Genomic DNA, 13,181 nt, shown 5'->3' with positions numbered 1-13,181 from the left:
TCTTCGCAAAGAGGAAGATGCAACAAAGAAGACCTAAGACAGTTGAGCAATGGGACAACATTAATGTGGATGGATCATGCATGCTTCGTTTCTTCTTCCTGAAGTCCACAATAGCCGTGTTTCCACTATCGAGCTAAGACCGGGCGTGCTAGTGCGTGCCAGGGACAGTCGCGTTTCCACAGTCACTTCCGGGGCTTGATCGTGCCTCGCTGGGGCTTCCTCGGGGCCAACGGCCAGGGTTTTTTGGCCCTACGAAAACCTTGGGCCAAAGCGGGCCAGCTGGGGCTAGAGGAGGGGTTATGAACAAAGGCGGAGTTTCTCCGTGTCTGGAGAGCGTCAGCGCGGATCATTTCAGAAAGATAACAGTTTTAACAGCAGCATTAAAGACGTTTTAAAATAAGTTGAGCTCAAAACTCACTCTTAGTTAGCAGCAAGTGTTTGATATAACTTGATCCGATGTGGATTATAATCACTAAACAATGCAGAAATATTTATAAGCGATGTATGCACGCTAAACATTAACGTTACACAGTAAACATGTTAAATATGACCGCTTGGATAAATCAGACGTCAGCTTCTTATTCTCTATCACAATTGTGTATTTATTAAGTAACATTTTATCTGTCGTCTCGTTTCAAGAGTTTAGCTCCACGTTGCATACCATCAAAATATAATAATGATTTTTGTTCGGGAGCTTTTATAAAAATAGCGAGTCTGCCCTGCGGATCATTTCAGAAAGATAACAGCTTTAACACCAGCATTAAACACCTTTTTTTTTTTAAATAAGTCGAGCTCAAAACTCTCTTTCAGTCAGCAGCGAGTTTTTGAAATAACTTGATCCAATGTGGATTATAATCACCATACAAGGTTGAAATATTTATAAGCGATGAAAAAGATATGCATGCTAAACATGTTACCATGGTAAAATATGACCGCTTGAAGAAATTGTATTTATTAAGTAACTTATATTATCTGTCACAAGCCTCGTCTCGAGAGTTTAGCTCACGTTGCCTATCATAAAAGAATATAGCCAAATAATGTTTTTTGTTCGGGAGCTTTTATAAAAATAGAGATATTATCATTTATTATAAATATGACGGCTGTGGCTAATAAACAGACACAGACTCGACTGAATAAGCAGGCTATTTTCATAAGCGTTAAAAATAAATTAATAAAATAGAAATAAGTGTATTACGTGTGATTAATTTTGAGTCCTGATAAATTAAATCAATTATATAGTTAAAACATCGATGCTTTTGAATTTGAATATATAACGAAGCATGCAAACAAACAGTCGCTTTTATCATGTTTGTTTTGTGATCGCATGTTCCAGTAACTTATTTCTTAGTTTTCTGATAACTTCTCTTTGATGGTGAAATGATGAGGTTGCATGACGTTGTTCTGAGAGGCGTGCAAAGGGCGTGTTTTAGTGACGTACAGCGGTGCTTCAAGCTCCACTGTGGAAACCCTGCGCTATTCTGGCCTCGGTGCTACTGGCCCGGGGCTCCCGGCCCGCTTTAAGCCCTAGCTCGCACTGGCCCGACAGTGGAAATGCGGCTAATGAGCTCCTTTGTCTTACTGGTGTTGAGGAGCAGGCTTTTGTCAGCGCACCATGCGGCCAGGTGCTGTGCCTCCTCCCTGTAGGCAGTCTCATCATTATCTCTGATGAGGCCAATCAAGTGGTGTCATTTGAAACTTAATGATGGAGTTGGATCCATGCACAGATTTGCAGTCGTGGGTGCAGAGGGGGTAGAGGAATGGGCTCAGCACACAGCCCTGTGGTACGCCGGTGTTGAATGTGATGGTGCTGGAGCAGGTGTGGCCTATTTCGGTTATTGCACCCAAACTTTGGAATTCACTTCCCCTGGCACTCAGAACAATCACATCTTTTGACGAATTCAAGTCAAAACTTAAACTTATTTGTCTAATCAACACCATCACTAATTTACATGTGTATTTGTCCATTTTGTTTTCCATTTCTAAGTTTTTACTACATAATCTGTGTTATATGCTACTGCATTATTTGCAACTGAATTATTTGCCAAATGTCCAATGAAATTGTTCCTTGTTGTCAATATTTGTTGCTTTGGTGTATCATGTTCAGCATCCTTGAGCTCAGTAAAGGCACTATATATATAAAAACATATTAATATTTTTATTATTAATGTCTGTTTGAGAGCCACAGGCAGCCTAAAATGCAAACATACTCCTGTCCGTGTATTGAAACCTGTCCTGAAGTGAAGAGTCTGCTCCAGTTGGCCACACTTTGATGGTCCTCACTGATGGCTTCACACGGGGAGCACTGTAAATTGGAGTGATTAAAATCACCCGCTACAAAAGGAGCCTCCAGATGAGCAGTCTATTGTTTAATGGCCGCATGCAGTTTGTTCATGGCAAGCTTGCTGTTAGCATCCGGTGAAATATAGGCTGCAGTTATAACGGTGGAAGTGGACTCCCATCGCAGATAAAAAAGTCTACACATAACCATGAGAAACTCTAGATTAGCTGAGCATATTACAATGTGCTTAGATCGTTAAAAAAGGGCCCTGTAGGTTTTAAAGGTGTGGTCACATTTGTGAGATTTTGCTGACAAAAATATTAATAAGTGTAGTGATACATAAAGCACTGCTCACAGAAGTTACTTTCAAACCAAGTAGCAATTTGTCGGTCAACATGAAAAATTATTTGTGAAAAACTAAATACACATTTGTTTGGTGAGATATTTTGTCCTTAAGAAAAAAGGTCCATTGTCAATAGTGTAAAGATGTATGAAGCCCAGCTCACATAAGAGTCACTTTCAAACCAAGAAGCTTTCTGTTAATAAATACAGAAAATTCAAGTGTCCAGCTTGAATTCAAATGGAATCTGCAGGAAGTTATCGCCCTTACTGGAAACTCCTGGATGCATGGATTCTTATTAAAATGACTGGATTTTCAAAGATTTTCCAAGCAACAGACCGCGCCTTTAAGCACATAAAACACATATTCTGTGGGAAATGACTCAGAAAACCAACTTGAGCTCTTTAGTAATGCAATGCAGTTCTTCTATTTGCCAAAATATTTTTTTTGATAGTGAAATTCCAGTAATGGACCTGCCCTGTATCATTCTTACTCTTTCAACTCTGAGAGGTTGATAAAACGGTCACTACTGCGGTCAACCAGAGATTTTCCAACCAATGGTTTCTTTATTTGGTCAGATACTGATTGGCACTGATATATGACTCACAATGACTCAAACACGCAATTGTGATTACGCTTGAGAAAATCTCTTTCTGTTACTGGTAGTCAGCCCATGGCAAATGTTATGCTTCACCCTCGACAAATGTTTGTAATTATTCAGATCATGCTCTCTCTTTTCCCTTTCTTGCGTCAGAGGGTCTACAGACCCAGACTTTACATCTGGGAATGATTAAAAGAGGAAACAGATGTGAGTAAGAGGTGCTGTGTAGACCTCAGACAGTGCATTCATCCTACTGTTATTTGTGTTTCACTTCTCACACGCTGAAGCTAGACCACTACAGCAACCACAAATGATTCAGATTCATTGATAAATTTAAATGTCAAAACTGTAACTGCTACCATTATATATGATGATATTTGTACACTTGAAAACTACAACAAATAACAATTGATAATGTGGTCCTCTACTTAGGTTTTACAGTTTGTTGTTTGTGTTGTTTCTGCTTAATTCAGAACACAAAGTTGTAATACAGGAAAAGCCCTATCGTTTTTTGTCTGTATGTGGAGTTTAGTATTTCGAAGCTGATTTCACTTTCACTGAATGGGCAAAAACAGCTGAAACATTGTTCAAAATAGTGGGTTTGGAACAACATGATAGTGAGTAAATGGGAGTTTTCTCTTTTTTTTACTTAAAATATATTAAAAATTTTAATAAAATCTGTTTAATATTAAATATTAAACTCTTAATATTTTTTTCCTGCAATAAGTAAGATGGTTTGATTTCACAGAACTGGCAGTTCCTATAAATAATTTTTGCCCCTCTGTTGAAATCTAATTTCATACACATTCTGCTGGATTCCAGCAGTGCTTTAAAAACACTCTTGTCTCCACAGTCATTACATGTTGATTGTCATCAAACATTTTGACAGTCTTTTTTTATAACTTTGGAAAGAACAGTCCTCATAAACATCTTTTAAGACATGAGTCATGAGTTTCCATGTCACATCTGACACTTAGGATAGTTAATTCTTTCAAGGAAACTCTTGAGAGTACTTAATCCCAAACCTTTTTTCACATTCAAAACTTAGTAATGATTCCATCATACCAATTATTTAACAGTTTGCATTTGAGAACATGCCTGACAATGACTTTTTTAAAACTGTAAATAAAATCAAAACAGAGGTTGCTTCTTTGAATTAAAATTTCCTATGTCCATTTTACTTTGGCACCATGTAGCAGTCATGACCTCAACACTGAGTTGGCGATGACCAGTGGTGATGAAAGTGATCAGCAAAGTTAATTCCTAAAAACCTGCTTACTTAAATGTATTTGAAATTTATGAAACAAAGAAACAAAAAAACATTAGGTCTTTAAATCTTAAGCCCTGCAATAAAATTCAGACATTGTAAAAGAAATTGCAGCTCTAAAAACACATTGTCCTAAACAAAATTGCAATACTGTACAATTAAGTATTTTTCTCGCCCAGTTTGGATGTAATGTGTTGTTGGGACAACCGCTGCAAAACACTGAGTAAAGACTGAAAACAGAGCAACGCCTTAAGTCACGTCTGGCTATATTTAGTCATATAAAAGGAGGTATATAACTTGATGTAGCCTAGTGGTACAGCCTCATTCATAAACTCATATTTACTGCCTCTCGCATATTCTCCTGCTCATTTTCAAAAGCTGACTTCTATATAATAATATTTAAATTATTCTTTAATAAACTGGTCCTAAATCAAATGGAAATGCCTTTACCGGTGTATGATGATAGTTATATCTTCTACGGATAATCCACGGATCAGATAGTTTTAAATGCATTTTATCATCACACATTTAATTTTTGTGTGTTCGCCTGGATGGGTTGTTGAAGTGACAGAAACAGTGACAATCCAGTAAAGGTTTGAAGGGAGTAAAGCCTGTGTTTATGTTAAGTAAGTGAAGGTTAATTTGGCCAAATACATTTTGTTTTATAAATTAAAGTTCATTTAAAAGCAACCGACAATCAGCATATTATGTTATCGGTACCACTTTCAGCTGGATTTGTGAGACCACGAGATTTGCCTGTCCAATATTTTTCTTGATTTTCCCTGTTTTGACTTGATTTTTGGGATTCTACCATAGTTGGCTACATGTACATTTAGTCATTTTGCAGACGCTTTTATCCTAAGAGGCAAACAGACACAGGAAGTGCTTGTAATACCAATGTTTTAGACAAAGGAATAAAGAGAAAGTGTTTTTTTGTTTTTGTTTTGTTTTTTAACTATGAAGCCAAGTAGTTTACAAAGAGATTTCAGCTGTCGCTTGAAAATTGTCAGGGATTCAGCATTTCGGATAGGGGTGGGAAGATCATTCCACCAGACAGGAATGTTGAACGAGAATGTTCTGGAAAGTGATTTTGAGCTTCTCTGTGAAGTGTCGCTCATTTGTAGATAGGGTGAACTGTGGCTCTTCTATATGCAAGCATCAATGTCTTGAACTTGATGCGAGCTGCAACCGAAAGCCAGTGAAAGGAGATAAAGAGAGGTGTAACATGGGCTCTTTTGGGTTCATTGAAGACCAGTCTTGACGCTGCATTCTGAATCATCAACAAAGACTATGAGTAGTTTTATGGTAGATGGATGCACTTTTTTTTTGCTTCAAAAACAGCTGCACCATTCACTGCCATTATACAGATTGAAGAGCCAGGATAATTTTTGATATAACTCCAATTGGATTCGTCTGAAAGAGGAATATCAGATGTGCCTAAGATATGTTGAGGGTGAGTTAATCACTAATTTTCATTTTTGGGTGAACTATCCTTTTAACCCACTGGAGCTGTGCAAAGCACTTTTTATGATGGATGGATGCACTTTATTTTACCTCAAAATCATGACCCCCATTCACTATCCTCATAAAGCTTGGAAGAGCCAGGACATTTTTATGTAACTCTGATTTGTATTCCTCTGTAAGAAGAAAGTCATATACACCTAGGATGGTTTGATGTTGAATAAATCAAGGGGTAATTTTCATTTTTTTAGGTGAACTGTACCTTTAAATTTACAGTTTAAGACTGTTCCCACTTGCGCTGCACATTTAAAGAACAAAATAAAAATTCTGAATTTAGAATTTTAATATAAAAAGTGCTCTATTGTAAGGACAGAGTCTATGTTACTTTGGAGGACCTACTGAAATCAGTGAGAAAATGTGATTACACTTTTTTGTTTTGTTATACAGTAATGTACATCCAAGGTCTGCGAGTGGCTGAAACAATTACTTAACTTTTTTTATTTATTTTCTTTATGCAGACAAATAGGACTGAGGAAGAGGGGCTGAAGATTGCCAAATGCTTTCAAGAAAAAAAATGGCAGTTTGTGCTTGGGCTCCCTAGATGAAAAGCATATTTATATCCAGCCACCAGCACAAAGCAGCTGTACATTCAGAAATTACAAATGCAGATTCTCTGTCCTTATGTTGGCAGCCGTTGATGCAAACTGCAATTTTATTTATGTGAATGTAGGCACGCAGGTAAGAGTTTCTGATGCAGGTCTGTTTGAGAACTTAGACCTTAAAAGGGCATTAGATGATGAGCTGATTAATGTCCCACAACCAAAAAGAATGCCTTCTGCATCCTTGTCAACCAATGGTTGTGTTCTAATCAACAATGCTGATATCACCAGATTAAGTCATCAAAATACCTATGGCAGCGGTGTATCTACACAATTACTTAGGGCATCGTGGGTCTGAGGCATACCTCTCGCCAGGACTAGCAGATCATGACACTGCATTTGTGGCACATTAGTGGAGAAGGGAACTCGGAGCACTGCACCCTTGGAGAGGAGGAAGATCACACGAGCTGCTTTTCCACTATCGGGCTAAACGGTTCTCTTTACTTAACCATTCCATTCCATGCTGATCCTTGGCAAGTCAGCACAGATATGGTTTAATTTTCCACTGTAGTGCTGATAACAGAGCTCTTAGGAATGTAATAAAAATGTGTCAGTCCTTGCCTTGGTAACACAAGTATAATGTATTGATTTAAGGACTACCACACAAATTTATGAATATGAGGTGACTGAGAAAGGCCAGTTAGTCATGTCTGATGCCACTCATCCATTGTGTGATGAATTTTAACTGCTTCTTTCTAGCCGGATATTTAAACTCCCTTTGTGCAAATCAAACAGATATAAAAATTCCTTTGTACCTGCTGCAATTTAGGCTTTTAAATGATTTATTAGAAAAGTATGTGTTTTATATGTGTGTTGTCTTGCTACTTTACATGCATGTGTACTGCTGTCTACACAAAGAATTGCCTTTTAAGGACAATAATATTGAGTAAGTAAGTAATGTAAGTAATGTAAACAGTGATATGTTTTTGGGTATCTATTTTTAATCTTATATTTACTTAACAGAAACACTCTTGACGTGAAAATAAATAAATAAATAAATAGAATAAGCACAAATGTGTCCCCCACAAACTGTCTCAGTCATTTGTTTCTTTTTTCATATTGAACGTAGTGTAGTTGTTTACTTGGCTATTTGATCATATAGCATGCTTCTGCTTAGCCAGCTATGGCAAAACTGGTAGCCAGGCAATAGAGTGGCGACGTCACGCACACGCAATCTAACCTCACAGTTGTCTAACTGGGCCAAGAACGGTTTGTAAATGTGCCACACTGTACCAGGCTAATGTGGAAATACAATCGCAACTTTACCTGACAGTTCTTAGAACTGTTCGGCCCGATAGTGGAAAAGCGGCTATAATGTCAGCCATCATGCCTCCTGCATTTTTGTCAGCTTTGAAGTTTTTTTGCCCTAATTAAACAGAGTGTGGATGGTTTTCTTGATCAAAAGAGGTAAAGGAGTTGCTTTCTTCTGACAGGTCATCTTGATCGAGGGTGTCTTCTCATCCTCCAGATGGTCTTTAATTGGTGAATTGACGTACTTAGTAAATTTAAAAGCCACAGAGCACATAAGAAAAAAATCGGAGAAGGGGCAACCTAGAGCAGTGCAAGCGCAATTTCTAACCCCTAAACCAAAACATGTGGTGTCTCAGAGATAAGGGAGTGCATACAGTAGGCTATGGTGTAGATGAGATGCATAAGTATAAATCAGCCTATATATGTACTATAAATAAGTAGGGTGGTATAAGTTGCTGCTTTATAAAATAATAATAATAATAGTAGTGTAATAATATTAATAATAATAATTATAAATATGTGCTTCATCAATTAAATCAGATGACTACCCCCTCAATCAAGATGACCTGTCAGAGGAAAGCAACTCCTTTACCTTTTTTTTGATCAAGAAAACCCTCCACAATCAAACACCCCTCTGTTTAATCAGGGCAAAAATACTTCAAATCTTGCAAAAATGTTTGGCATGATGGCTGGCATTATGTGCTCTTCCTCCTCTCCACGAGCACTGAAGAAAGCAAGGGCTGAAATCTCTGCTTTTGCACTTTTAATATTTTGTACTTTTGTAATAAAAACTAAATTTTTAAGAGAATTTTTTTGGTGTTATATATAATATTTTTCAGTGTGCGGACAAATTCAGTGACTTGTTTGAACAAATGCTCTCCAAGGGTGCAGTGCTCTGCATCTGCATCAGAAACTCTGCCCTGCGTTTAAATTAAAATGTTGTTCTTAAACTGTGGAGTGCATGTGCATGTGGAGTCTTAAACTGTAGAATTAAAGGGACAGTCCACCCAAAAATTGACAGAACTGGACAAAAGAGTTGGAGCCAGTGGGGCTGATGACCACAAGGGCGGCACAGACAGAGTGGACGGACTACTGTGCCTGGGCAGAGCTGAAGACCACCAGAACGGATTAGGCAGAGCTAAAAACAACCCCAGCAGAGCAGACAGAGCAGGCAGAGCAGAGTGCCAGGGTGGAGCCGACAGAGCTGGTGGAGCCAGTGGGACTGAGGAGCCAGTGGGACTGAGGGTGGAGCCAGTGGGACTGAGGACCACCAGGGTGGACTAGACAGAGCAGTCAGAGATCTACCAGGGCAGAGCATACAAGACTGAATATCCCCATGGCAGAGCAGATGACCACAACAGCAGAGCAAATGGAATTGAAGACCCCCTTGGTGGATCTGGCATGATAGTTTAAAGACGGTCTTCATAGCTGTGACAGAACAGGTAGAGAGTTCACAGACGGACTACAGAGCCATGACAGGACAGGCAGAGAGTTTATAAATGGCCTCCTTGACCATAACAGGACAAACTATGAGCTCAGAGAGAGACTCCCTAGCCACAACGGCACAATCATAGAGTTCACAAAAGGCACTGAGTGAATTCAGAGGCAGTCTTTGCGATTGTCTCAGGCAGGGTTGATAGTTACTGGTTGGCTTCGATGGCCGTGACAGGTTTGACAGGGGATTCACTGACGGTCTCCATGACCTTGTCAGGACAGACGATGGGTTCATAGGTGGACACCCCTGTCTTGAGAGGAGCTGAGGCGAACACCCCTGCTGCCTCTGGAGGTTCTGCAGCGGATGCCGTCACCTCTGGAGGTTCTGCAACTGTGGCAACGGGAACTTCACATGTCACACACCGGCAACAGGGGTACGCTACAGGTTAACAATCAACATTGATGTGTATGTGACTGAGTGGACCCTTTATAGTCTTTTTGAAGCTGTGAACTCCTGATGAGTGCTGATAAGTTTGGGCAAAGGATTGTGATAAATGGGGATGAAGTGCCCTCTGGTGGAAATCATGGGCACTCTGTGTGTGATCGTGTTCATTTACGGTCAGACGGCATTGAAACATAAAGAAAAAGAAATGTCTCGCGAGAACCAAGTTTTGCTTACAGCAAAGGAAAACCAGTCTCCTCTTGGCTAACATTGAAATCCTCCAACATTTTTCTTTACAAATCCTCGTTTTGTACTTCTAATTCGAGACAGTTTTTTTGTTTTGCTTGTTTTTCTCCTCTGTGCTTTCACATTGGTCAGTTCTCACTGGAGCGTAGTGCCTGTGTCTGCCTGCATGTATTATCAATCAAACAGTTCCAGAAATTAATAATGTTTTTATCAAAGTCCCTATATGGGTATTCTATAGTTTTTGTCATTATGTATATATTTGAAAAATAAAATATTTGTGACAAAAACGATGTTGAGGTTGTTTTTTCTATTTCACTACATAGATCGTTAGCTTTACCTATCCTAGCCTAAAATGAACGTAATTTAACAAAGTTTACTCACTAGTTTACTCTAATTCTTTCTGTAGAGTATCAATGTTGCTTCTCCATACAGGACCATAACCATATCCTTCCGGTTTTTCCTCTTTTTATGTTTTTTTTTTTTCCTGAACAAATTGCACCACAAATAAGTAGTGATACCTTTATATTGACATCCATGTTTGTTTACGTACAAGATCTCTTTAAGTTGAGATATTGTGAGATTCGACAGAATCACGTGACGTCTGTACTGTGACAGTTCAGGACAAATGCATGTACTGTTACATCCCTAGTACGTGAACATGCAAATATGTTATTCAAAAATGTACAAAAAATTTATAAAATTACATTTAAAAATTAAATAAATAGGAATTACAATGAATTATTTAACTGAAAATTAAGAAATTATTACCCTAGACTAATGAAGACCAGCAGAAGTATTGCAGTCAGACAGGTGGTGACGAGGGCAGGACTGGGAAGCCATAAGGTGAATGGAACTGTAGGGGACAGGGAAAAGAACTGGCCTCCTGGGAGCAGAGCCTGTTCAAAAACATCCTGTAGTTCTGCATGGCCTATCTGTGCCATAGGGACTACTGAGGTGAAAACCACAGACATTTGGTATATACAGTGGTCAGTAATAGCAACAGCCCAGGAATGACATAATTTTTCATAGATGTGAGTGGTCACCTGTGACGTAGTAGTAGATACGGACGAGTGAGTGCTCCTGGGAGAATATTTCACACTGGTAGGTGCCCGAGTGCTCTGGCCGGGCAGAGGGGATGAAGTAAAGTAGATCCACTCCAACCGTGACCTCGTCAAACCGATCCATCAACATCGTTCTCTCCTGTTTGTCAAGTTCAGTGGTTGTAAGTACAGAAAGAGTCACATTCAGTAAGTCACTCTTAATTCCAATATGTTGACTTACACATATCAAATATTGCTACATTCTATATTGCTAAAGGAATAAATAGTAATTGAAATACCAGTAGTAGGAAATACACTGTCATTTTGTCTGCATAAAATGAAAATAATATAGCTATAGCTCTAATTCTGATCAATTCTGCAGAACACATACTGTAATTTTGTCTGTATTCGAATAAAATTAATCAATAAAAACCAGATAAATAAATAAAGACTGAAAAAATTTATGAAAAGCATGAATAAACAAATAAATCCGTTAAATAAAATTGTGGGACATATACCTTTTTTTAATGAATGAATGAATGGATGGATTCATTAATGAATATTCATTGAAATGGCAGGAAACACTCTAATTTTGTTGGCATAAAAATATTACAGATATTGCTACATTCCCCAAATTTGTTCAGTTCTGCAGGAAATATACTGTAATTTTGTCTACATTAAAAAAAAGGAAAAATGCATGAATGAATGATTATGAATTAAAACTGCAGGAAACATAAAATTTTTATCTGAATGAATGAATAAATAAATAAATCTTAATTGAAGCAGCAAGAAACATACTGGAATTGAATATATATAAAAAATTATATAATGCTGTGTTTTCCTCTAATTTTGGTAAATTCTACATGAATCATACTGCAATTTTGTGCTTTACAGTCCCATAATTTTGTCTGAAAAAAAAACCCCCAAATCAAACCAAGAAACTGTCAAAGAGTGCAGAATTCAATATATATATATATATATATATATATATATATATATATATATATATATATATATATATATATATATATATATATATATATATATATATGTATATATTTATTTACTTTTTTTCTTTTTTCTTTTTGTTTACATATAAATTTTTGTTATTATTATTCTTGCTCATAAACTATGTTAGCTATTCACGTTTGAAGTGATTTTCTCATCACCATTGCGTATCTCCAGACTATCTCTGCATCTGTGGGAAGCAGAAAAGGGACCTTACACCACATCTGAGTCCTGTTGTTCTCCTTTACACTGATTTCCTTCACTGTAAAAGCATATAAATCACACACGCAGAGCGATACATTAGACGCAGATCTGTAACACTTCACCTTGCAATTGAATGCCTTTTGTCGACAGAAGAACAGAGGCAGCACAATCTGCCCACCATTCACCTAATTATAATATTTATGCAAAGCCTCTGGTGAGAGCAGCCAAAGAAACGATACGCTGAGCAATAATTGTAGCTGTGTTGAGTGGAAATGAATACCACAGTGTGTGGGAGAAGGCCTGCCATCTTAGGTGACCCAAAGGGCTATCTGTGCGGAATGATATTATGTGGAAAAGTGTGTCAAGGCTCAAGGTTTCATTTAACAACTTTGCTGTGCTCCCAAGTAGAGTTAAAAGCTATAGATGTTTGCACTGCGTAAATGCTGTTACATGATTACAGAGGTGGTTCTGTCAGGTTGAGTTATAACATATCCATCATGTCAAGTGTGGAGAGTATGGGTGAGTGGGGGACTGCATAGAATAACATATCATAATATATTATGTTATGCAGTTATAAACAGCACCTTGCGCTGGAAACCTAAACAATAGGTTTTTATCCCATTTATAATATACTTTTTTTCTTTTTATTTGTAGTCTCTGAAAGAATGTAACTGTATTTGAAAATAAAAAACCATAATAAAAAACATATTTAGAGGAGTAGCATATGGAAGATATTAATTATGTCTACATAGAAAAAAAATTAACAATCGCCACAATGGCAGATCCCTTAAGGTTTCAAAAAATTTTTTGCAACGTACCCCCAAATATGACTATCCCTTTAAAAAAAAATCTCCTTTCTAAAATATAAAGGCAATATAAAGAAAATTTTTAAATTCAAAAACACTAATTTATACATAAGTTACAATATTATTTTTATAAATATATACCCA

At 37.5% G+C, this 13,181-nt stretch overlaps 1 protein-coding gene across 1 annotated transcript; it reads right to left on the bottom strand.

The window, feature by feature from the left end:
- Positions 1-9,319: 9,319 nt before the first annotated feature.
- Positions 9,320-12,538, bottom strand: LOC113095804 (uncharacterized). Its single transcript, XM_026261175.1, has 6 exons — positions 12,532-12,538; positions 12,189-12,289; positions 11,023-11,179; positions 10,755-10,928; positions 9,502-9,682; positions 9,320-9,407 (listed from the first exon to the last, which is right to left on the bottom strand). The coding sequence occupies exons 1-6, from the start codon at positions 12,536-12,538 to the stop codon at positions 9,320-9,322; spliced, it is 708 nt and encodes a 235-aa protein (XP_026116960.1).
- Positions 12,539-13,181: the final 643 nt, after the last annotated feature.

The sequence above is a fragment of the Carassius auratus genome, unplaced genomic scaffold, assembly GCF_003368295.1.
Source record: "Carassius auratus strain Wakin unplaced genomic scaffold, ASM336829v1 scaf_tig00215795, whole genome shotgun sequence".
Lineage (NCBI taxonomy): Eukaryota > Metazoa > Chordata > Actinopteri > Cypriniformes > Cyprinidae > Carassius > Carassius auratus.
The sequence above is the reverse complement of the archived record's forward strand: the minus strand, read 5'-3'. Positions and strand labels throughout refer to the sequence as shown.